Source organism: Ipomoea triloba, chromosome 14 (assembly GCF_003576645.1).
Source record: "Ipomoea triloba cultivar NCNSP0323 chromosome 14, ASM357664v1".
Lineage (NCBI taxonomy): Eukaryota > Viridiplantae > Streptophyta > Magnoliopsida > Solanales > Convolvulaceae > Ipomoea > Ipomoea triloba.
This window is the reverse complement of record NC_044929.1, coordinates 2,829,009-2,855,102: the sequence shown is the minus strand read 5'-3', so window position 1 is coordinate 2,855,102 and position 26,094 is coordinate 2,829,009. Positions and strand designations below refer to the sequence as shown.

General features: G+C 35.8%; 3 protein-coding genes and 2 long non-coding RNA genes across 10 annotated transcripts; 3 read left to right on the top strand and 2 right to left on the bottom strand.

The window, feature by feature from the left end:
* Positions 1–702: 702 nt before the first annotated feature.
* LOC116004496 (E3 ubiquitin-protein ligase MPSR1-like) lies at positions 703–1,519 on the top strand. Its single transcript, XM_031244572.1, has one exon. The coding sequence runs from the start codon at positions 746–748 to the stop codon at positions 1,385–1,387; it is 642 nt and encodes a 213-aa protein (XP_031100432.1). The 5' UTR covers positions 703–745; the 3' UTR covers positions 1,388–1,519.
* A 714-nt stretch (positions 1,520–2,233) lies between these two features.
* Positions 2,234–4,547, bottom strand: LOC116004495 (myb family transcription factor PHL8-like). Of its 2 annotated transcripts, none has more exons than XM_031244571.1 (6): positions 4,385–4,489; positions 4,182–4,275; positions 3,936–3,993; positions 3,594–3,663; positions 3,436–3,505; positions 2,234–2,973 (listed from the first exon to the last, which is right to left on the bottom strand). In XM_031244571.1, the coding sequence occupies exons 2-6, from the start codon at positions 4,236–4,238 to the stop codon at positions 2,317–2,319; spliced, it is 912 nt and encodes a 303-aa protein (XP_031100431.1). In that variant the 5' UTR covers positions 4,239–4,275; positions 4,385–4,489; the 3' UTR covers positions 2,234–2,316. The 2 variants fall into 2 exon arrangements, with proteins under 2 accessions (XP_031100431.1, XP_031100430.1); XM_031244570.1 differs by having other exon boundaries at positions 2,246–2,973; positions 4,182–4,258; positions 4,385–4,547.
* Positions 2,969–4,838, top strand: LOC116004497. 4 transcript variants are annotated; one of them, XR_004094811.1, is made up of 3 exons: positions 2,969–3,376; positions 3,454–3,636; positions 4,325–4,838. It is a non-coding gene; the product is annotated as an uncharacterized LOC116004497 (long non-coding RNA). The 4 variants fall into 4 exon arrangements; XR_004094809.1 differs by lacking the exon at positions 4,325–4,838 and adding an exon at positions 4,000–4,153; XR_004094810.1 differs by lacking the exon at positions 4,325–4,838 and adding an exon at positions 3,985–4,153.
* Positions 4,839–14,052: 9,214 nt separating this feature from the next.
* LOC116003809 lies at positions 14,053–16,471 on the bottom strand. The gene is made up of 2 exons (XR_004094710.1): positions 16,313–16,471; positions 14,053–16,129 (listed from the first exon to the last, which is right to left on the bottom strand). It is a non-coding gene; the product is annotated as an uncharacterized LOC116003809 (long non-coding RNA).
* Positions 16,472–20,054: 3,583 nt separating this feature from the next.
* LOC116005201 (cyclic dof factor 1-like) lies at positions 20,055–23,116 on the top strand. Of its 2 annotated transcripts, XM_031245459.1 has the most exons (3): positions 20,055–20,489; positions 21,440–22,712; positions 22,842–23,116. In XM_031245459.1, the coding sequence occupies exons 1-2, from the start codon at positions 20,319–20,321 to the stop codon at positions 22,673–22,675; spliced, it is 1,407 nt and encodes a 468-aa protein (XP_031101319.1). In that variant the 5' UTR covers positions 20,055–20,318; the 3' UTR covers positions 22,676–22,712; positions 22,842–23,116. The 2 variants fall into 2 exon arrangements, with proteins under 2 accessions (XP_031101319.1, XP_031101318.1); XM_031245458.1 differs by having other exon boundaries at positions 20,056–20,489; positions 21,440–23,116.
* The last annotated feature ends 2,978 nt before the right edge of the window (positions 23,117–26,094 follow it).

The following is a 26,094-nucleotide window of genomic DNA, read 5'->3' as shown; positions in this document are numbered from 1 at the left end:
CTTTAAAAAAAATTCCTTAAAATCCAAGATAAAACACCTCTTTAAAAATTGACTTTTCAATCCATCTAAAAGCCTGCACCAGATCTAGCCCAATAAAATATCGCCTACCTGAAAAAGACGGCCACTATGGATAAAGGCAAATTACAGTACACACAGTGAGCAATTTATATTGTGAATCCTGATTTAACTTCATAAAGTATAAAAGTATAAAACTTATGTGCATAATACACAAAATTATATACATGAAAACACATAAATATTTAATATAATATACAAAATTTATGTTTATTATATCGTGTTTATATATATGTGTTATGAACATGAATTTTGTACTTTATAAAGTCAAATTTTGTGTATTTAATCAGGGTCTACACTGCACTGTGAACCTTAGTCCATAATATAATGATTGCACACATTGATCTATAATAAAAAGTAAAATTTTAATATATTAAAATTACATTATTTGTGTACTGAATATAAATTATATAAAATAATATATTTTTAGTACTTAAATAATTATTCTGAATTATTTAATAGTATGATTAATATAATTGTGTGGAGTATTGTCCATGCAATAATGATTGATTGATAAGTCTGAACAAATAGAATACACCCAGCGCAGCGCACATAGTTCCACGTTTCCAGATTCTTCCAATCCTTCCTGTGGGCCATCCATCTTCTCCATAAATCTCCCTCTCAGCCACCATTTCTCACTCTTCATCTCTAAACTCTCTCTCCTTCCAAAATGGATTCCCAAACAGAGCATTTAGTTTCTAGAAACAGAGACCTCTCTCAGTTACTCCCTTCCTTTTTCGGCATCCCAAACCCTAACCCTAACCCACTCCAAAATTCCTCGGACCCAAATCAGGACACCGGAGTCTCTCCCGTCGCCGGCGACCGGATCGTGCTCATAAACCCGGTGACCCAAGGCATGGTGGTCATAGAAGCCGGCGGCGCTGGCTCGTCTTCATCATCGAGCTTGGAATCTCTGCTGCAGGACTTGCTTAGTAAAGATAATGGCCAGCCGCCGGCTTCGAAAGCCTCTATTTTGTCGTTGCCGAGTGTGGAGATTGGGGATGGGGAAGAGAGCAATGAGTGTGTGATATGCTTGGAGGTGTGGGGTTTGGGTGGAGCGGCTAAAGAAATGCCTTGCAAGCATGTATTTCACCAGAACTGTATTGAAAAGTGGTTGAATATTCATGGGTCTTGCCCAGTTTGTAGGCACAAAATGCCAGCCCAAAATGGTGAGGATTTGAACAAGAAGAGACAGAGGAGAGAGATTTGGGTGAGTTTTTCTTTTGGGAGTGATAGGAGAACTGAGGAAACAGCTCAAACTCAGCCTATTGCTTCCAATTCAGCTGCCCTTGATGATGAAATGGAGACATAAGAGAATTTTTGTAAGATTTTTTTTTTTTTATTAATTTTAAGTTGAACATGTGTATAGAGCCAAAGCTGTTGTATACTTAATGATTTTTGTTTTGTGGATTTAGAAATAAAGTTTTGATCTTTCTATGTTTTTTCTTTGGTGCAAACAAAGCTATTTGTTATTTGTCAAAATAGGACAGCTTAATCAAAAGTGGCTGCCGCACCATTCTATTATATAAGTTGAGGTGGACCTGGGTTTGTAATGTAACACTAGGGTTGCTAATGTTCTGATAATTGTACAATCAATCATATATACAATAAAATATGGAGATAATCTCATTTGTGATATAAAAATATGGAGATAATGTCTATCTTTTCTATATAGGAATTTTGTCACTTTTAGTTCTAAACTTTGAATTATTTTTGAGTTATTTATCTTTCTGTTTTCAAGTTAATCACTTGGTTTTTCTAACTTTTAAAAGAATTAGTTGCGGTTCTTTTAACTTTTAAATTTTAACCAGTCGAACTAGTTAAAATTTGGTTAAAAGTGGAAGAACAAGTTAAAATTTGGTCGGACTAGTTAAAACTTGGTTAAAAGTTGAAGGACAAGTTAAAATTTGGTTTTGAAAGTTAAAGGGCAACGAGTGATTAATTTGAAGGTTTAAGATTAACTTGACAAAATTGTTATACTTAGAGGATCTCACACGATATTGACTCCACAAGAAGTTATGGAGTAACACTTAAATTATGGCCAAACCTCCGCTTATGAGGTAACTTTTGTGGTGGAGTTAGAATTTTGACTTGAGTATCTTTGGCTATTCATTCACAAATCATTATATATATTATATATATATATATATAGTTTGTATAAACAACATTATAGCTGTACACCAGTGGCTTTATAATATCAATATCAACTGAACTGAGCATCTGCATTAAAGTTTGCATGCACTAGCTATACCCATTAAATTGTTCCACTCCGTTGCTGTTCAAGTCAATAACTTTAGGGCCTGTATCAAAGTCACTAAGGCACTTGGCATTCAAATCCAGATTCTCCAAGAATCCATACTTTTTCAACTTCTTTTCATCATATGTGCTGCTGCCTTTGAATATTTTATCAGATGGTTTTTCAACACAGGTAGTATTATCAGAGATGCTGGTGCTGCTTTGACTTCTTTTCCTTCCACTTCTTGCTTCATCATTTGATGCATTATGATGGGTTGAATGCATTTCCATCAGCGAGAGTTCGATGGTATGGCTATCGTCTTCTGCTCGTTGCTTTGCTCGAGAATGTTCCATCCTTCCCGAGCTCTCAGATGATGAGGGCGAGCTGCTGCTTTCTAGTGAACATCCAGTGCCGGTTCTCAGTTGTTTGTTCTCTGTTTCTTTTGTTACTGAGCCTTCCTTTTCAGTTAGTACTGACATTGAAGAACTTTGCAGGCACCCCCCCATTTCCACCATCGACACTAACTTTGAGAGTTCGGTTTTTGCAGCGAGCTCCACTCCTGTGCAAGAACCGTATCCTGCTAGTGTTTCCTGTGCCTTTTTCATGACAGATTGGAGATACTTTCCCTGGGCTTCAATTCTTAGTTGAAGATGTCTTTGCACCTGATACAGAGATGTTTATTTAGTATTTACATAAACATCAATGCTAATATGTTTGGGCAGAGGCCGGTGAAGGTCCAAGTCCAGCATAACCCTAACAAGTGGTATCAAAGACAGGATAGTTAAGGCTAACAGGTGTTGGAAGAATTGTTTGGCGGAGACCGGTGGAGGGCCAAGTCCAGCACCAGCCGACCAAGTTCAATATAACCCTAACAAGTGGTATCAAAGACAGGACAGTTAAGACTGACAGGTGTTGGGGGAAATGTTGGGTCGAGGCTGGTGAAGGGCCAAGTCTAACATCAGATGGCTAGGAGATTGTTGGATGGAGGCCGGTGAAAGGCTAAGTCCAACATGGTATAAGGAAATAAAGTTGTCTTTGCTATGAGCTATAATTTTTGACGTAATGGTAAGTGTTTGATTGTAACATAATATTTGATTATTATTAAAGATTGCTAAGGAACTTACCTCAATTTGTTCATGTAGTTTCCTCTGCACCTCCATTTGCATTTGCAAAGCCCGAGCTATCTGCATGTTTCTGAAAGAGAAGAAACAAGTCTGAATTCTATCTAGTTCCAAATCCATTCTAAGGAAATGCTATGAAGCTAATTTTATCAGGAGATTACTCATCCATCTGCCTCTCGGCTTCATCACACCTATCTGCAGCAGGTAAATGACTCAGACATTCTCTGTGATCTGCATCAAAATCTTTTCAGTTAAGTCCATTGCCTGCCAATTTCATCTTCTTTCAAGGTTGGAAATAAACTAAAATTGAAACATGTGTTCCATCTTAGTTGAAAGCCTAAGTCGTGTACCATAGTCACCCTAATTCTTGCATGGGGTCAATTCTGATATTAAATTGAAGCATGTGTTCCATCTCAACTAATAGTCTACGCTGATAGTTGGATTGCACATTTGTGTTTATATATTTTATATGCTCAACAAAAATGCGCACGCATATTAATTACCTCCCTGCTCGTTATATTGGTATGGCTGCAATTGCTGACTTTTCCCCAGCCGAAATTTCTGCAGCATGGAGCATTCATCAATTCATACTTGTGCCATAGAAGAATAGAGATAAACAAAACTTGAGCTTAAGTTTGTTAAGCATATAAGCATAAATATGCAGTCCAACTATTAGCTTAGTCTTTTAGTTGAGATGGAGAACATGCTTTCAATGCCAAAAGTTATGGGTTTGAAATAAACATACATACCTGCAAATGGCTCTTGAGGTGGTACAGAGTGAGGCCATGAATGTTCATTGCTCTCATCAATGATTTTGGTGTAGCCTCTGCAAGATAATGTGATCTATTATGAATTGAATCATGAAGAAGGATAATAAGTCTTGGTTTTGCAGAATATATATATATATATATATATATATAAGTAGATAATGGATGGAGTAGACTACACTCACTGTCTGCACCTCCAAGCTGAGCAATGGCATCAACAAATCTCTGGTGAAGTTCTGGGGTCCATTTCAGCCGTGGCTTCGCATCACGGGATAAAACCAAGCGTGGATCCTTATTGTTCGATTTCTGAAGAGCCATTCGTGCTACGACTACAGTATTCCGCGGCTTGAAACATATATGTATGTATGTATGTATGTATATGTTGATGTGTATATATATAGAGAGATGATAGAGAGTGTGGGAATCTTGGTTTGATCCTTAATGGTCTTCTGCCTTAAAATGTGGAAGCTGTAGTTGTTTATATAATTGGGAAGGTGTCAAAGTGTCCCATGTTGTTCTCTCACTCTATTTCTGGAAACATAGGCCTAGTTGTGTAGGTAGGGGAATATATGCCATGAGCTTTGGCCTTTTCTTTCTTTCATTTCCCATTTCATATCAAACTTTTTCTTTATTTCTATACAACCTTTTTTTTCTTTTTAATTATCCTTTCTCTTTTCACTTATTTGGGCAGAGTTCTAGTTTATATGGACTTTTAAATTTTACTCCTTGATATGATAGACACTGATAAGTTAATTTTTTTATATGAGTCCCAAAGCAAATGCCTATATTGATATTTTGTGTGGGAGTAAAAATTGAAGTAGAAAATGTGAGTATACATAGTATTTTTCATTTGGGCATGTTCCACGTAGACCTTTAGATACACTAGTTATAACAATCATTATACCATGGACCATGATTTATCTTGTAAGATAGACCGTAGACTACTGATATAATGCACATTTTTAATATACTAAATGTACATTTTTAATAAACTAAAAGTTCATGTATTGAAGGTATTTTATTTGAATATTGAAGGTACATTATTTGGTATATTATCAAATAATGAACCTTTGATACGCAAATAATGTCCATTGACTTGATTCACTACTGAAAGCAATAATGCGGAAGTCCGAATCCCATTGAAAACATAAATGAGAAAAAGGTTAATGATAAAATGTGTAGAACTGTGGATTGGATCTCTTGTGCGCACATAAAGATTAAGGTATGATCGATGGGCTAATTGTGCGAGTTAGAATATACCTTTGCAGTGCCTCTAGGGGCAGGTTTGGTTGAGTATTCTTTAGGTGACTTGAAAGGGTTGGAGAGAATCTAAGATATAGCAGGAAAAACCAAAGAAATCAACACTAATTCTCAAATTGGGTCTCAAAAGGAGAGAAAAGGGTAAAGTGTTTTGTTGCTATCCTTAGTGTTCTCTCTAATCCTCTCCCTCTGCTTGATTCCCTGCAAAAATAGGCAGCCCCACCATGATGCATAATGGAAGAAACTTTATTTTTAAAACTACTATTGCAAGCTAGCCTTGATTGATAATGGGAGGGGGGCATTTCTTTTTTAGAGATTGAAAGGGATAACCAAATGAGTGTGTCTTTGCATTTGCATTTCATTATATTATTTCCTTTGTTGAAATTGGCAGATTCTTTTTGTTTGCTTGTAGGGATGAAGGAATCAAAGAATCTAGTAGGTATAGATTTTAAGACAATCTTGTTTATCACATTAGTGTGTGAATAAAAATCAGCCATTTCACCAGCTGTCTTAGACCTACATAGAGTTCATGTCAAAGTCCTTTTGTCAATTGTATTTCCATGATTTAATCATGGCTTAATACCCAATTTAGTCCCCGACCGTCTATAATGACTTTTTCTCGATTTAGTTCTAAACGACTTTTTGTATTTAATTGGATCTTGAACTTTGATGGTTTTACCTAATTGAATCACTTGTTAGGATAGTTTGGTAATGTCTCCTCATTAATACTCAATTTAGTCATCGACTATAGTAGTTTTACCTAATTTAGTTATTGAATGTAGTAGTTTTACCAAATTTAGTCATCGATTATAGTAATTTTTCTTGATTTAGTCATTGACTTTAACAGCTAACAAATGCAAAAGACTTAATTAGGTAAAACTATTAAAGTTCAGAATTTTTTTATTTTTTTTTAATACTACTAACTCTATTACAATGCAGTATCTGTTCATAACTACTTTCTCAACCTATTGAAGAACAAGAGTCATTTAGTATTAAATCAATAAAAATCATTATAGTCGAGAACCAAATTAGGTATTAATTTATTTAATTCTAAATGGCACACAAGTACATAACCTATCCTTTCAGGAAATTCTCAGGTCAGGTGTCTATATATGTTATGGTGATTGTGCTGATAAGAACTGATGCTTAGCTGAAAGTAGAAGAAAGAAATATATGTTCATTGTGAAACACAAGCCATTGACCACCATTTTGGGATTTTGCTTTGTTTTAGTGAGGGTGTTGGACAAAGACCGGTGAAAGGTCAAGCCTAACATCAAGCGGTTAGAGAGATTGTTGACACGAAAACCCTTCAAGAGTCAAGTCCAACACCTTGCCAATCGATAATATGGCGAGTACAAAGAAATAACGTTGTGCATTCGCTACTAATTATAACTTTTGACGTAATAAAATAAAAAATGTACAATTAAGACTGTCAGATACTAAGAGAATTGTTAGGTGGAGGCTGATAAAGGATTAAGCCTAGCCCTCTGCCTATGAAATTCTTAGCTTGTTTATGAAGTGATCAAAGGCAACAAAAAGATTCTCAAGTAGAATAAATGAAGCCAGAAACTTAGAAGAAAAGGGAAGATTGGCTTTTCCTAAAGCTCAGATCCATATGCAGTGGAACTGATTAAACAAAAACACACTACATATTTTAGTGTAAAGAAAAAGGGAGAAGAAAACAAAAGCTGATGAAGAAGAGGAAAGTGGCAATCAAGCAAGAAATCTCTAAAGTCAATTAGGATCAGATCAATCTTAATTGGGATTTCTTGGATTGCAGTCAAGGGCCTGTTTGATCAATGGAATCAAAATCCAATAATAATTCATCATCTTAGCGATATAGGTTTAAAACCTTAAACTTGAGGACCCTCAACAGTCACCCCTGTCTTGGGAATTGTGAGACGAGGTAAATTGCAGGATGTGACTTAGTGACACAGATTCTGAGTGTTTGTTTTTTGTTCCAAGGCTAAGATTCTCCTCCATTGAGGTTCAAACTCGAGTATTTGCTGGGTCACTATACACACTCAATCTTTCGACCATTGAGCTATGTTCCGAGGGCTCATCTTAGCGATATACACTCACCTGATATGCTCCATTTCTTATGACAAAAAGGTGGATCGGAATCGTCAATCCCAAGCGCCCTAACATCTCGTCCCGACAGTATTGTGAAAAGATAAATCATGGTGACTCAACTGATCAACAGATACTACACTTTTGTTCACTGTGCACAAAGAGACCCCTCATTTTGAGAGGTTGCTCCCACACTACTGCCGATGAAACTCGATCATTGGTCTCTTGTGACAAATTTCACGTCTGTGAAGATATGCTCATTTCTAAACAGCTGAAAAGACCAAAAACATAGATTCTTCACTGTTGCAATAGAAATACTCCACTAAACTACAGAATTAGCATATATTTTGTGCTGTTTATTGAACTGTAGTGAAGTGAAAACATAGTACTAATAACATGGTCCTGCTCAGAAAAATCTCAAACTGAAAGTTCCCTCTGGTGTATCCGATAAGCTCAGGGACCATCCAGATGCATAAGGGCAATTCAAAGGTAAATTCTTCAATAACTTTGCTACTTTTTTCTGTTCTTTGTTATTTACATGTTGGAAGAAAAGAATATATGAGGCAATAATGATTCATCATGTGTGGGGCCCCCAAGTGTCTGAAAAAATAAAGAAAAGAAAGGGATATTTGGGTTGAAGTATCTTTGTCTGTCTTTAAACTCTTCTTCTGCCTTCTACTTTCCTGCTTTAACAAATTCCATAACAAGTAAAGGAGATTCTAGGATGATGCCTGGGATTTTAAGGCCTCAGATTATTGTATAGCAGAATGTCCTGTATGTGAATCAAAAAGCTGGTAAATTTAAGTGAAACGGTAATAATGTTACTGGAGTATTTTTGAAAAGAAATAATCAAGCAGGGTAGTTGTAGGTGTATTGTTAAGAGTGTTGAGTACAAGTTTCTTTGAGCGTGTCCCCCAGCTTGTTACATGGGGTTAGCCTTTATAATAATAGTAACGGTTACAATATTAATGAACACAATGACTTCCAAATAAGTGCAATGGCTCCCCCCTCGTGACTCCTTAGTAATTATTGTGCATTCCCCTCCACAACTTCTACTATTTATGAGTCGGTGCTCCAATAAGTGTGTTGCGCTCTGAATTCTGATGTAGTAAATACAGTCGTTCCCATAGCAGATACGTATAAATAATAGGTTAGAACTTTTATATAGGACCTTGAGGTCCACCGCTAATTGATCTAAGTTTAAAAACTCGGGAAATAGAGACTGTGAGACAGAGGATCCCAAGCTAAATATAGAGGTATGAAAGATGTCAAAAGTCCCTCCCTCAAGCATTTAATGAGGTATTTATAGGACGCTAAAGGGAACACATGCCGGTCCCTCGGCATGTGCGACACGTGGGGGTCATGCACAAGGGAAGTTTGGGGGCTTCATTGATTCGTCTACGTGTCCCGAGATTCATGACTCCCTCGTTCCTATCGCAATCAGGTTTAGGGCTCTATGTAGAGAAGGTCAGGTAATTCGTCCCGACCTAAGATGGTCGGGGCAAACCAATAAACGATTAAGCACTGCTACTGGCTGAGCCCGTGCTCGGTTCCACATACAAGGTCGGGTTTGTAGGTTTCTAGGTCGATAAATGATCAAGAATTTCTCCTCTCAGCAGTCCGTCCCAGATACCGAGCAGGTGCAAGATACGTACATACAGAGGGTCGGGGAATACTCCTTATCAGGCTCTACCTTAAGTGCACCGTTCCACATGCTCTCTCCTTGACCGTTACTATTTGACTGAGTTAATTGCTTTGACTCCTTCAGGTTAGACTAATAGCACTGAGTTGGGTCCAGTATATTGTCCAATTATCCTGTCAATAAACAAAGTTGCCCTTAGCTTGAGTTGATCATCAATTATTATTCTGCTAGGGGCCCTATCTGGATCGGAGTGAGCTTTTGGCCTTAGCGAGGAGGGCACTATATCTCACTAAACAAAAGCAGGGAAAAGAAGATGAGAAGAATATGGCTGGCTGGCTGGCTGGCCTCAGGAATCCAAAAAAGCAAAACAAAAGGAACTTGCCACAATCCCAACAAATAATAATTCATATCAATTACCTATCCCATCTGTTTCTACCTATACAACATAATTATGGATCAAAAATGATGAAAGCATACTAGTTCATCGCCTGACTTGATGTCACAACTAAAGGCGACAATGTAAGGATTTAAATCCTACTGAAAACATGAATGGGAAAAAGGCACAAGAAGTGTGTGCATAAAAACTAGGGTTTGACGGATGGACTGATTGCACAACTCACGAATGACGACCGGTGGACTAATTGCGCGACTTGCCCATGAAGACTAAAGTCTGACCGGTAGGCTGATTGTGCGACTCGCAATTTACCTCTGCAGACTGCAATGGCTCTATGGGCAAAGTCCTGACTTACGATTAATTTGACGAAATTGGAATCACCTAAGTATTTTAAAAAAAATGATGAAAGCCTAAAGTCATTCTTAGGTAAACTTACTAGGTAAGTTCCTTTTGGGGTTTCCTGAGGTAACATAACAAATACTCCGTATTCATATGTCTCTGACTAAGATATGTATAATGCAATATCCCACAGATGTATATGTGCATTATTGTGTGTGATATGAAACAAGCTAAGTGCCAATCTGACTTTTACTTTTGGATTGAAAGGAAATGTCTTAATCCCACAAAGAGAGTGTGATCAAATGATCTAAAGTAATTTTCTTTCCTTAAAGTTTGCAATGATAATGAAGAATTCCATGATTATATATATATATATATATATATATATATATATATATATATATATGATTCCATGCTTTGCCAATAAAACTTGGTAGTGAGGCCTCTTTCCATGTGAGGCGCAGAGGTTTACAATCAATTCTTGTGGCCATACAACACTTTCGAGAATTCTATACAAGCAAAGAATTCACAAGAAACTGAATAACTAAGAGCATCTATAACAATGGTTTTTTGATGGTTTTTGAAAGTAAAAAATTCAAGAATTGGTTTTTAACAAATGTGGAGTAGTTGCCAAGAACCTTGTGGTCCAGTGGCATCAAACTCTTCTCTTTATACGGGAAGTGGTGTGGAGTCAATACTGACTCTTGTGCTAAACAAACAAATGTGGAGTAGTTGTTGATTGGTTTTTTGCCCTGCAAATTTTGGTTTTTTTGTGGGCCCGTCAGGTGAGAGATAAGGAAAAACAAAGTGATTTAACCTTCTGGGCACGTATGTAGCCTGTTTTTCAGTTTATATATATATATATATATATATATATATATATATATATATATATATAAATGTTGTCAACCTTTTTTTTTCTTTCTTTCTTTTTCTCCCTTTTTTCTTGCCCTCCTCTCTTTTTCCTAATGACACTTCAAAAATAGTGAAATATAAGAGCTTATGAGGATGCTCTAAGCTAATGATGGATATTTCTCTAAAAAAAAAAGCTAATGGAGGAAATAATTTTGTGTGCATGTGTAAATTAATAACTCTAAATAATGCATATCATCAGAGAGGACAAGCCCTCCAAAGACTTTGCTGAATAATGCTTGCTTGTTGGATGAATAATTTCATTCTTGACTTAGCAGACAGGAGCCCCACATCCTGAGGAGTAATCTTTGTCCAAGACCCCACACAGCTTGATGAATATAATCCAGAGTTGGAGACACAATCAAAATTGAGAATGAAAAAAAAAAAATATTCCCTCAAAATAATAATTTTCCTGTGTCTGTTTTCCAGACACTTTTGATTTTTCTTGATTGTCAAGAACCCAACTCCTACCAGCCTTAACTGTGACCTAACTCTAATGACACTTGTTAGATCAAGCGTTTGTCACTACGATAAAAGTTATAGTTAGTAGCAAAAGCACAACTTTATTTCCTTATATACCAGCACATTTTCAAGAAGAAAGGTGTTGAACTTGATCCTTTAAGCTTCCACCCAACAATCCCCTAGCCACCTATAATCTCCTAGGTCACCTGGTACTGGACTTGACCCTTTAAGCCTCTGCCCTGCAATCCCCTAGTCACCTACAATCACAAATTACTCTATGGACCGGGTCCACCTTACCAGCGTCTAAAATACACAATTTACATACTGCATGTTCACAATCTATATAATGAATGTACACAATTTACATACTGCAATGCAAATTGTGAACATCCAGTATATAAACTGTGATGGGTCTATTTTACAAGGTGAATCCGGGTCAATGATATAACTATTGACCTACAATCCCCTAGGCCACCTAATACTGGACTTGACCCTTTATCGGTCTCCGCCCAACATTAATGATAGGATTCAACCTAGGCATCATGTAACATGTCTGAGCAGTGATTCTTATCTAAAAAAGGCAGCAGCAGCAGCCAGTCACCCCCCAGATTTTCAGGTTCATCTCTTCAGCATGCAGCAGAAACCTGGTTACATACACATTAATGATTAATCCTTGAATGCAGTCCACACATTCTTCACTACAGCATTTCCATTTCATACTACTTTTGCTTTATACAGCAAAACTAGACACTAGTGGCAATCAATCACCATACCTTCATGCAATTGTCTCTTTTCATATTGTACCTATGACTTGGGAGTTTCCCTTAAAAACATGGTGAATAAGTCAGAAAAAATAAAAATCGAGATTTAAACTTTAAATAAGAAATAATCCCTTGAACAGCAAGCTAAGGGTGAAGAAAGGGAAATCCAAATTGAGGTACACAAGTCCAGTCTTTTCAGACTATTTTGATTTGCACCGCACGAGATAACCTCAAACATTTTAACGTTTCTACTTTATAATTTTTCCACATTAAATACAAAATTTACCTAATTTTTCCAACATTTTAACGTTTCTACTTTATAAAAGGCTATAATTGCATGCCCTTAGGAATCTCATATTTTTCTGCATGTCCTTTACTGATGAGCATGATATTCTCAGAAACAGGCAAGTGAGGCAACTCCAATGATCATAGCATTTTCAAACATAAAATTATTGTGTAAGAGACATGATACTACACACGCTATCATTAATTTAAAAAAGGTCATGCGTATTTATACAATAAATCAATAATATATACAACAGACCTATAGTAAGTGAAGCTAATTTACCTGAGCTAGCTAACTACAACGACAAATAAGATAATATCAAAGTTGTCTACGTAGGAAGCTCAATTGATTCTTGAGTGGTAGATTATAGGCAAGATAATATCAAAGTTAGAGCCATATGATCTCTTCAATAGGCAAGATAATATCAAAGTTAGAGCCATATGATCTCTTCAATATGCCCCGCGATCTTTGCTGGAGTATGTCAATGCTTTGTAGTACTGAAAGTTTGAGTTTTAGTGGTAATGATGGTGTGCGTGAGGATATCTTCACATTGGATATCGTCTCGAGAAGTTGAACAAAAGGATGTCAAATAGTAGGTGGTTAATCACAAAAGTGTAATAATTTAACAAGGATAAAGTCAATGTCATTCTCATGGGGCAAATTATATTATGGACCATGAATAAATGTACATTTTTAATATACTGAAAGATACTGAATATACATTAGTTAGTGTACTGAAGGTACATTATTCAGTATACTACCAAATAATGTACTTTCAGTACACAAATAATATATCTTCAAAAAATGAACCTTTTTAGTGTATTAAAAATGTACATTTAGTAAAATAAAAATGTATCTTATGTTAGTAGTTCACCTTATAAGATAGATAGTCCACGGTATAGTGATTATTTATCAAACACATAATAATATAATATTCACATCTTCTTCCAATCTCCTTTTTTCAAAGCAAGCTTAGAATTGTGAGTAGTATGACCATAGTGTTGTCTTATTCGCATAGCAACAATACACGCCCATGATCTTCTTGTATAATCGAACCCTAATTATATAAGAACCTAACTCACAAGAAGAACCTTAGCTAATTCATTACATCATCCTCTTTTGCAATTGAATTCACTAAGCATTTATAACGAGAGGAAACTCAATCCAAATCCTTATGGAGAATCTAGCTACACATGTTGTTAATTGAAAAGCAAAAATAAATTGAAAATGCATCCATTTGAAGACAATTGAATTGAAGTAATTGAAGTAGATGTAAAGAAAAACTTAGTTTGATCAAAGATGAATTGAAGATACAAACTTGCAATGGAAGTAACTTTGTATTACAATTTGAAATCTAAGCAACTATTCACTAAATCCAAGATCAATTATGATGAGAATGATGTTTGAGAGGTTTCTCTCCAAGGAAATCCTAGAGGGAGAAGGGAAAATGGATAATCCTCTAAAAATAACCGCTAAGCCTTATTTATACCTCCAAAACGCACCAAAAATAACAAACTTTTAATCTTCTGGGCGCCCGCTCACGATTTGATCGTGAACACTGGCAAGGCTTGCGGCTTCCCAAACTCACAACGGACATCATGGTCGTGAGTTCCTAACTCAGCTCACAGATTATTGTGGTCACATTGATACTCACGGTCGTGATGTGTCATGAAATCAAGAACACTTTTCAATAGGGCCACAAATGGAAGAAAGAATTCTTATACAAATGCAAAGAAAACGTTATGAATTTTTATTGATAACTTAACTCTTTAAAATCAAAACACATACACTCCTTTTATGGGTGAAAGTGGCATGTGATAGAATCCTTCTAAAATCTAATAAGAAAAGCAATAAAGGTAACAATTTAAATATGAAACAATTTTCCTAATCTAAGTAGTGATTAGGGCTCTTTCAAATGACCAAATCAGCTTGAATGCAATTAAAATACTTTAAATATTCACCATCACTGATTGGACTCCTTGAGCATTTGAGCTTTCATGACTCTTCCACCACTGTTTCACAAACCTAGTGTATAGTTGCCTTAAGATGGCCCAATAAAATATTAAGAACTCTTAATGAGTCATGTGTGAATTGACCCGCATCACACCCCAACTTTTAAACTAATTGCAAAATAATGCATATGACTATTGACTAATGCATTGAAACCATAATCTAGAGAATAAGTCAATTAATCACCTGATGGCATCTAAAGTTTCAAACACCCAAAAAAATCAGTAAATATTAAGAGGATTAGAATCCTATATTCCTATTATATTTTAAAGCCAACTTAAGAATCCAAATATAAGCACTAATCTTGTTATAGAAAAGAAGAGACAAAAGTCAAATGTAAAATAAGATTAGCATTGCAGTGAAACAAGGACTAACAATCTTGCTTACCCATATAAAAGTATTACATATTTGAGATCCATTTCACATTAGAATGTCTCACACAATACCAACCGATTCCTTCTTTTTTTTTTCTTTTTTCTTTTTTTGAAATACTCAAGATTTTTTTACAAGGGAGTATATGTTCTATACTTTTTCAAACAATTTCATTCATTTCAGTTGACTTTTAAGATGAATTATAAAAAATTGTTATACCAAATCATAGTCTTTCATGATACAGAAAAGATCTAAAAGATACAAATAGGGAACCCTATTGGATAGAAATCTCAACCAAATGGGAGAAAAAATTATGCTTGCATGAGTTAATGAATTGTAACTCTACTTACCTATCACATTAAACTAGATTACAAAGAAAAGCATAACTGTGATGTTGGTTTATTACCACAATTGGTGTGTATAATTTTTTTTTCCCTTTACTACACAAGCTGTACATTTGTCATGGCTTCAGTTTTGAGAAAAAAGATTTAACAAATAAATTAGAAAGGATATTTGAGTAGTAAAGGATTGAAGCTTTCCAAATAACACATCTATTCCAAACAAATTAGAAAGGATCTCAAATCTGAGTTGAGTTTTAACAGATAAACTATGGGTTGCTCATTGGAGGAATTCTGGCAGGGGTCATTTCTGATATAATCGAAGCCCGAGCTTTAGTGAAATCTATAATCCAAGTACTTGACATTTGTAATTTTCGAAGCCAACACTATCAAATCAATCCTATGCAGAATCTTATTCATAGCTAATCTGTAATCCACATGTAATCCAATGTTTAACACACATTATATTCACTCCTTGTGTTACTGTGCAACACCAGACATCATTACTTGCTATCCAGTGTATCAGTAAGCCACAAAGTAGAGGAGCAAAGATATACAATGAAGCATTTAGCACCGCTTATAACAACTATACTTATTTTGCTTATCACCAAGCCATTCGGGAGTACCAATATAACGGTTTAAACACAAGATATATTATAAACCCTCACTTCTTTACTCACATCAATTTCTCAATAAATAGAATATACTACTTTCCCCAATTACATTAATTCCCTATCAACTACAAAGTCAAGTCCATATCTAAAGCAAAACCAAGCAAATTATCATCAAATAATGGTTAATTTGCATAAATAATAGCACAAGATTATCATAAAACTGGGGAAGAAAAACCAAACAAAACTTAGCTAGGTTCTTATATTAAATTTCTAGTATTATAATAAAAAATTTGTTTGCTCTCACTGTCAATTGAGAAAGCAAAGAAGGAGTGATAAATGGCAAAACAATATCCTTGAAATTCTTAGGGGGAGCAACTGAGCAAAATACCCTGAATTTGAACTCAGAGTCTCCAAGAATTATTTTTTTTTACCAAAAATTCAATATCCAAACATAAATGAAGAAGAGAAACCTGAAGCAAAAAAAAATTCAAAAACAAAAGAAACTGTTAGAATAGAAGCACAACAAATTAAAAATTCACAAATGTATCAATTCAAATTTCACATATTATAATTAAATCTCACAAATAAACCTGATAATTCTAATAAGAAAACTTCGTACAAGTTTTAAAGGATTTGTGGAATTAGGAATTTACGATTAAGGATTCAATGATTTGAACTAGACAAACCGGCAGTTGACGGAGTTGCTGACGATGGAGGCGGAGACAGTAACTCCAGTAAGGCAGGCTGTGTACTACTGGACTGCTCGCTCAAATATGCGGCTCAAGTTGTGTCTGAAGAAGAAGGCATAAGGATTTGGGCTTGAATGCGTACGAGGCAAAATTTACAAATAAATAAATAAGTACGCCTATTAAAATACTTTTTGGAAAATAATTTTTTTACAATGACTTATTTTTTAAAAAATATTTTAATTTTCTGGTATTCGGCTGAAGATCAGAGCGAGTTAGGTTCCGGTGAAATGTTTGTACATTTTACGGTGTGTGGGTTCTCGGTGGAATTTCAAGTGTGGTTGGAGGTTCATGTTAAGTTGTTTGGTTTGTTGAGTGCATTGCAGGGGTGGGGGTTTTGCCGGATACGGTGTGGCGTGGTTAGTGTTTCTTGTATATGGTTTATGCATTTGTTTGATGCGTTGTGTGTATTGTAGAACGGCAATGAGTTTTGGGAGTTGCTTTGCAGAGTTTGTGGTATTTTTTATTTGTGTTTTGTCATTATTTTATTTTTTAGCCTATTGAACTCAATCGGGTGCACTTGACGGGTATGTTATAGATATTTCACCTGGCAGAACGAAATATTGGTCACCTACTTGGGATGAGTCTATTAAGTCTTCTATTGAGCAACATTTTGATAATTTGGAGCATGGCGTTGATTTATACGGAGTATAAGAATGGGATGAGCCTATTAAGGCTTTTGTTGAGTAAAGTTTTGATAATTTGGAGCATGGCAATAGGAATGGGACGAATCTATTAAGTCTTTTATTGAGCAAAGTTTTGATAATTTGGGTCTTTTATTAATTTGGAGCATATAGGAATTTTGGATATTGTGCATTTCAAACACACTGTGAGAAAATGGACAAATAACGATGGATTAACATTTTTTTTAAATGGAGTAAGGGTCAAATAAGCTTCTGAACTACACACTAAAATACATTTAGGCCATCGAACTCAAAAAATACAATTGGATTCCTGAACTGCACAAATTCATACAATTTAATCCAAAATGACTTGTTTTAAAATTTGTTTTCGTTAGATTTTTAAATATACACCATAAAAATATTTACCTCTTGATTTTAAAGAATGATGTCCGAATACCAACTTCATTTGTTTACAATCTCTCTCCTATTTGTAATTATTTCATCAACACCTACGAACCAAAATCAACATCATAATCATTTTGATATGAGATATAGAGTGATGAAGAGATTGGTTTCTGAGGGTCCAAATCCTCGGCAACCACCCCCATCAATTTCAACAGATGATTTTAATATGAGATATAGGTTGATAAAGAGATTGGTTCCTGAGGATCCAGACTCTCGTCAACCACCCTCATCAATTTCAACAGATGATTTTAATATGAGACGATATGAGGTAGTGAAAAGATTAGTTCCTGAAAGTCCAGACACTCGTCAACAACCCTCATCAATTTCAACAGATGATTTTGATATGAAACATGTCGTGATGAAGAGATTGGTTCTTAAGGGTCCAGACCATCGCCAACCACCACCATCAATTTCAACATATGATTTTGATATGAGATATGGCGTGATGAAAAGATTTGTACGTTCCTGAGGGTCCCCTTGCCAACCACCCTCATAAATTTCAACAAATTTATATGATATGAGTGATAAAGAGATTAGTTCCTAAACTCCTAACCCTCGTCAATCACCATCGTCAACTTTAGAATAGTAAAGTACCTAGTACCTTGTAGTCTAACCTTGACCATCCTATAAGATGGAGGGGAGATAACGTTTAAAGGGAAAATTTAATATTCATATTGAAAAAGATTAACGACTTTTTTTTTTTAAAAAAAAAATAGATCAATTCAAAACCTATTTAACAGAAATTTTAATGTAGGACTCTTTGTGGTAAAAATGAAAGTTAAGATATATGTTTTGGTCGAATTGAAAGTCGAGAACTAAAAGGAGTACTAACTCAATAGTCAAAAATCATTTGTGGTATTAACTCAAAAAAAAAAAAAACTAGACATTAAATATTCCCAAAAAGAAGAGAAAAAAATGAAACCATAAACTCTAAAAAAAAAAAAAAAAAAAGGCCATAAGGCCTTCCCCAATAATGATATTGGGGAAGGTTTTGGAACAGTAAAATCCCAAGATTAAACTTTTAACAAGTGTGATGTTTGAAATTATGCTGAGATTTTCTCCCTACAAGAGTAAGGATTTTGGCAGAGGTGTAGCAGAGATGTGGCAGGAGAGTAGCGCAAGTTTTCATTTGAACGTTACTCTCTCTCTCTCTCTAAAACACCATAAGTAAATTAAAAAAAAAGTTATAGGTATTTTAATATTTTTCTTGTAGCATTTGCAGAATAAAGATTCACATGGATGTGAAAAATAAATAAAATAAAAATCCAATTTTGAAATCCACCATTCCCTTGAATCATATAATGACATATAACATTCGATGAATTATGCGCTATAATTTGAACCAAATGCAGCTATTAGTTTTCTAAGAGTAAAATTATACGAATTTTATATAGAGTTTTTGTAATGTCATTTGTTAAAAAAGAAAAAATAAAGAAAATACAAATACTTTTTGTTACATGAAATATTTTTTCTAACTCGATTGATATAAGTACAATATTTATCATTTTCCATTTTTTTGGAAGAAGACATTAGAAATTTAGAATGAAAAAGGAATTAAAAAAATTCCAAACTAAACAAAAACAACGTATTTGTGGTACAGAATGCAAGTACATAGTTGCAGGTTGGAGTCAAGATCAAAACAATAAATTAGGCAAATCTAAGAATGCATTGTAGGAGTATAATTGGGAAATGCGCAGTCTGCGGCTGAGGCTGGCTGATATGGACGAAAAAGGAATGATAATAAATAAATTAATTAAAACACTCCAAAAGCACTTCCTTCTCCCTTTATTATCATGACTACCGTGTCGTTAGTGAGACTCAATCTCTAATTATTTTATCGAATTTTATCTCTGTGACCAATTAAGTTGTCTAATTTTGCTGGACTAATTCTAAACTCACATGATCCTTCCCCTAGAGTCACTGCATATGTAAATCATGAATTGTACAATCAGTTTACCGATCAGACTTTAGTCTTCATGTGTGCACACGAGATCCATTTAAACCTCACACTGCTGTCTTTAATCCTAACCAATGTTACAGAAGGCGATAGGTGGCCGCAGGAGGGACGCCTAGTGCCTACAGCGTCGCCTAATTTTAAAAAAAAAAAAATATATATATATATATATATATATATATATATATATATTCACTTAAAACAATATCATTTTGAGCAAAAACATCAATTAAAAAAATTTTCCTACCAACTAACAACGATCTACACCCCTTTTCACCTCGACCTATAAGAGTTTAGCGCCTAAACTGATTTTTACAATAGTAATCCTAACATCAAGTAGGCCAACATCAAGTAGGCGGACGATCCACTACTTTTTATTATTATTATTATTATTATTATTATTATTAGCACAACTGGAGTGTTACTGTTTGTGGGGAATCAAAAAACCAGCAAAGCAAAAACCACCCCAATCCCCACAAAGAAAGATCTCCACTGCCACAAACAACTTGTGGCTAAAATTCATCTTCCGTGCTGACGTGGCCACCCACCCAGTCTCTTTGAACCCCCCACCCCCATCATCCCCCTCGAGAGTTAAAACAAAATCCAACTCTTCATTTTCTCTGCTATCATCTTCGTACTTTGATCGCAAAAATCAACAAAAGAAAAATAGCCCAACTCAAAACGACGACGAATCATGCCGCCATGCCAGCCACCCTTCCAAGTTGAACTGAACTCCGTTTGAAAAAAAAGTGGAGAGAGAGAGAGAGAAGAGAGAGAGAGAGCGAAGAAACCGAGAAAAAAAGCTGCGTGTTACAAAAGAGAAAGACTTTTGAAAGGTGTTTTGTGTTTCGTGTGTTGGAAAAGGGAGAAAATGAAAACTTTAAACGTGGGAGAAAATCAAAAGCAAACCAGAATGTCGGAAGTGAAAGACCCGGCGATCAAGCTCTTCGGGATGACGATCTCTCTGCCGCCGGCGCCGGCGCCGCCGCAAGACGACGGCGACGTTTCCAATTCTGTTACGACGCCTTCACATGACAACAAGGTAGAATTCTTGAAAAAAACCATGTTTATACTTCTGTTTTGCTGGTTTTACGTGATGGAATATGAAAATATTGGGTTGTTTTTAGTATATATGATATATAAAGCTCTGTTTTTTTGCTTTGAAATTCTATTCTATTTCTTCTGCATTCAAAAGAACATATATTGGGTTCAGTGAAGGCTTTTGTGGTGTTTAAGGGAAACCCATTATTCAGAGTAGTATAGTGAGTAATGGGTTGATCATGTTTTCTGGAATTGAGTCAAAAGTTTGTAACTTTGATTGAATTGCTCTGAACCATTTTGGATCTCCTAGCAAATGAAATGAAGAATCACAGCTACAACCCCTATGGTTGTTTCTTGAATTCAATCCTAGAAATTTCTGGAATTGAGTCCAAAGTTTGCCCTTTGATTGAATTGATTGATTATACATGCCCCCATGTTTGATATGGCAAAATCTTAGGCTTGATGTCTTGTCTCTTTTATTGGGTTGACAAGGAAAAACCCCAGCCACTACTCTGCACTGGATAAACCCCCTGCCTTGTGCCATAGCTGGTAAAGAATCATAGATAAACCAGCCTATTTCTCATAGTTGGCTGGTTCAAATCAAAGATAAATTAGCCTATGTTGTCCATAGCTGACTGTTTCAAACCAGGAGGCTAGGATTTTAACTGGTGACCTTGTGGTTATAAGTTTGTATCCTTAGTCAACTTGGCTGGCGTTATCTCATCTTTTCTCTTTTATTGTGGTCAAAGGAAACTGTATTAGTAGTTTGTGCTAGGAAAACCATGGGCATGGGGGAACATACTTACATCAGTAACTGATGATAGGAAAATGTTTGCCTGACTAGACTAGACTAGACAAATTGGATTGATATGCATGCTAGCTAAATGTACAGTTTATTGTTTTTGCAAGAAAGCTGATCAAGTTTAACCCTTATCATGAAATTATTATCAGAACACTTCAGGAGTAGAACTTACGGGCGATAAGCAGGAAGTTGAATCCCCGGTTTCAATTGCTGAAGAGTCGGTAGAAGCAGTAACCTCTTCGGTTATTAGTGAAGATCCTCCGAGGACGCAGAGTCCAGATAAAGGAACAGGGTCCTCGAAAGATATCAAGAAGGATGACCCGAGTGAATCGAGTGACTCTCAAGAAAAGACGCTGCTTAAAAAGCCCGATAAAATTCTTCCATGTCCCCGCTGCAATAGCCTGGACACCAAGTTCTGCTACTACAACAACTACAATGTCAACCAGCCCCGCCATTTTTGCAAGAATTGTCAGCGGTATTGGACTGCCGGGGGAATAATGAGAAACGTTCCTGTTGGTTCAGGCCGACGCAAGAACAAGAGTTCTGCTGCTACGAATTACCATCATATAATGGTTTCTGAAAATGCAAATGGAGCTGTCCTTGCTTTTGGCTCAGATACGCCCCTTTGCAAAAATATAACGACTTCCATGCTGGACCTTGTTGAGAAACCGCAGAATTGTGGTCCAAATGGAAGATATCGTGGATCTGAACAAGCTCCCGCTTGTTATGGTGGGAGGGATACCGGAAATAATGAACACTCTAATGGGCCTTCGAGTATGTCTATAGAGAGGGGAGGTAACGGGGCTGGTGTAACCGAATCAATGTGGAAGAACTTTCATGGATTTCCACCTCAAGTACCGTGCTTTCCCGGGCCTCCACCTTGGCCTTGTTCGTGGAATCCCGCTCTTAATCCTTCGAGCTTTCCCGTGTCGTTTTACCCAGCTCCAGCAGCGCCCTACTGGAGTTGTAGTCCTTGGAATGTGGCGTGGATCTCCCCGTCATCTTCTTCTGATCTCTCAGCCCAATGCAGTAGCCCGATGTCTCAAACATTGGGGAAACGTTCCCGAGAGGGACACATTCTCAAATCATCAAACAGCAGCACGGGAGAAGAGCCTTTAGGGAAGACGAGAGAGAATAGAGGGACGACGACTGTACTGATCCCTAAGGCTCTTCGAATTGATGACTCGAACGAAGCAGCAAAGAGCTCTATCTGGTCCACATTAGGAATCAAGAACGAAAAAACCGATTCACCAGGAGCAAGCCTCTTGAAGGCCTTTAGCTCAAAAGCCGACGAGAAAAACCCTCACGTGGCTGATCATTCTTGGTTGATGAAAGCCAACCCTGCCGCCTTGACTCGATCACTCAACTTCCACGAGAGCACGTAAAATGCTTAACCATTGCAACTACCTCGAATTGTTTAAGGTAATGCAGCTGCCAGTAAAGTCATTTCATCACCGAGAATCGAGTATATATGTTGAGTAACACTTGCCAAGGGGAAGAGCTCTTACTAATCCTTTCAGTTAGTGACTTTTTTTGTTTGCGTTTTGGCAGCGCTATGTGGAATGCTGCTTCAATTTCGATACGAGCATATATAGTTTGTCAGTGTGTTTCATGTACATATATATATATATATCTTTAACAGGCGACCTGATAGGCACAGAAATAAGAGAGAATCTTGATTGCACTAAAGCAAAGAAAAGTTTTTGCAGTCTGTAAATGTAAATGTAGTATATCCTTGGCCTTGGTATCCTCTTTTTTTGTATCTTTTACTGACTGAAAGTGGCATTCAAGATATATATATCATTTGCAATTTTTTCTTGTGATCACTACTTAACATAACATTATTGCTTTTGATGGACAAGCAAGTTTTGTATCAACCAGCATTTGCTTGATTGAAATCATTTAATATCACTGTGCATTGTTTAACAAGCTTTCTTACACTCTTTCTGCAAATGAAAGAATATGAAATCTGTTCCGTGGGGCTTAGTTCAATGGTTCAAGGGTCACTTTGGTGAAATCTTGCTCCACGGGAGGGTGGGGGTTAGATGTGTGCAAAGTGTATATGTAGCCAAGGTAGGGGTACGTGGAAACTGAGGACTGATTGGACGACTTGCAATTTACCTCCTCCTGTGCCCTCAAGCAGGGTTCTCCGGAGGGTGGGGGTTAGATATGTGCAAAGTGTATAGGTAGGGTGAAAACTGAGGACTGATTGAGCGACTCGCAATTTACCTCCTCTAGCGCCCTCGGGCAGGGTTCTCCGGAGGGTGGGGGTTAGATGTGTGCAAAGTGTATAGGTAGGGTGAAAAATGAGGACTGATTGGGCAACTCGTAATTTACCTTTTCCAGCGTCCTTGGGCAGGGTTCTGGGAACTGGAGATTAGTCTAGTGTAAGTAGAAAAGTTAATCTATCAAAAAAGAATATGAGATCCAAAGAGTTTAGGACAAGGTACAAAAGTTATGGTGGGCACAAATGGGAACATAGATAAAGGTGGAAGCTAATTTTGAAAACCAGCTAAAGTTTGTTGTAGGCCATGCATGTGTAGATAAACTGGAATTTATGTCATCACAAAAGGCCAAGCACCTTTCTCTTTCAGGGCCAAAAAGGATGTAAACTAGTGATGCCAAAAGGTTGAAATGTAAAGATATAATAAAGTTCTCTCTTTTCTTCTTTAGTTTTTGTCCACTTTTCAGCACCCCAATCCTTTTCAGTCACTTGGAATCTGTCTAAGAGAAACTTATCTAATACTTCTCCATTTTATTATTGGTACTTAGCTTGCATCAACTTATTTGTACTGTTAAATACGAATTAGTTCATAATTTTGTAGAAAGATGTGTGCAAATCTTGATTCAACTTTAATAATTACCTAGTCGAATAAAGAAACTTTGGTTAATCGGTCATTGGACACTTTTTTGTTTTTTTTTTATTATTATTTATAGCTTGGTTAATGATTTTAAATTAAAAGTTTTAATGAACCAGCTTGGTTAGCGTGAGACCATGAGTGGTTGTAGACTCTCATCCTTTAAGAAATGTCAGGTGTTTGAATCCCTTTTTTTTTATAGAGAAATCAATCTGGCCAAAACTTTGCCTTTTAACTGGGGTGACCTGGTGTGAACGGTTTTAATAAAATAAAAACACGGGATCAATTTTATAATTATTGAAATTTTTTAAGAGTGTGATTCATTTTATAATTATTGCAAAATTGAAAGTTTAGTAATGATGAGATCTTAGCCTTTGATTTCTCAAGATGAAAAGTATGTATGTGTCTACACTTTTTACAAGGAGAAGTGCTCTACTTTAAAAAGTGAAACAATTAAAGACAATAGGTTGACAAAGTAGTTATGAACAGATACTACATTGTAATAGAGTCAGTAGTACTAAAAAAAAAAAAAGACAATAATTCATGTGGCGCTGACATAATCTCAGGGCATGTCATCATCCTTACATTCCAACTCATATATTATTTTATAAATATTTAAAATTAATTTTTTTACAGCCAAAATTAATTTTACCTTAATATGTCCAAAATAAATACATATATACATACTCATGTTAAGATTTGAACACTTGCATAAAGAAAACACTACTCACTATCCTTCTTTTTTCTTTTTTTTTTCATATTTATTTACAAGTTGAGTGTTCAAATCTCAATCTGAGCATATGTATATGTATACTTATGTGTGTGCGGGGGGTTGTGAATTTTTTTCTTAATTTTTCATATTTATTTACGTAGGAGAGCTTTGGTAATTTTGGTTTGTGCTTTGAAGGTTGCGGATGTTGTGCTTGATTTTAGGAGTTAGAACTTATGGTAAATTAAGATTTTTTTTTTTAATTTGTTGATGTACTCTAGTGTGCTTAGAATACAAGAGTCTTAATAAAATCTACATGCCAACTGTGGTGAAAGTCTAGGCCCGTTACATTAAAAAAAATACGAATATTGTTGTATTGTATTTGACAGTGACTTACAAAATTATTATATATAAATTGAAAATCATGAAAGCATTTGTAATAATCGAAATAGATGTCCAGACTGAGAAAGTGAGAATCTAATGAGCATATATGTGTTCCTGGGTGATCGGGCAGGGTGAGACATCAAGATATTTCACTGTTGCTATCTGCACTGCAAAGCCACATATTCCTTTGGCAAATAAGTTGTTATATGGACCCATGGCATGTGATGAATTAAAGTTATATATGAGAGCATCCCATTTTATCTTCTCTTGTATGCCCTTTTCTTATTGCCACTTCTCTTTTCCAATAAAGAATATTGACCTAAAAAGTGAGGATGACTAAGGGTTATGAGCGTTTTTATTAAACATTGATAACCATTTCTAGTTACAACAAATTAATTATATGATTCCATTTCAAGTGGAATAGAATACATTTTGTCTGAAAAATTCAACTATTTGTAATTGTTGAGGCCAGGTGCAAATTAATATAAAGGGATACAGATCAGATGAAAAGAAAGGCCCATGTAAAAAAAAAAGGGGGATGGAATCTGAACCGTTGATTTGTTCAGATCAATGACTCTAAAAAACGATATTTTTAAACTTTGTAGTATAAAATTATGCACTTGTAATATAAAACTCATTATGTACTTTGTAGTATAAATTGTGCACTTGATAGTATATTTCAATTTTCTATCCTCTTTCAAACACGAAAAACCTATAAAATGATTTCTAAAGATTATTTTCTCCACCACCATTAGCCTAGTAGTACGAGTAATATTTAAGTGATTTTTCTTGGTTCTAGGCCGTTGTGAGATTGAATCTTTTTCTTCTTCTTCTTTTTTTTTTTTGTTTTTTT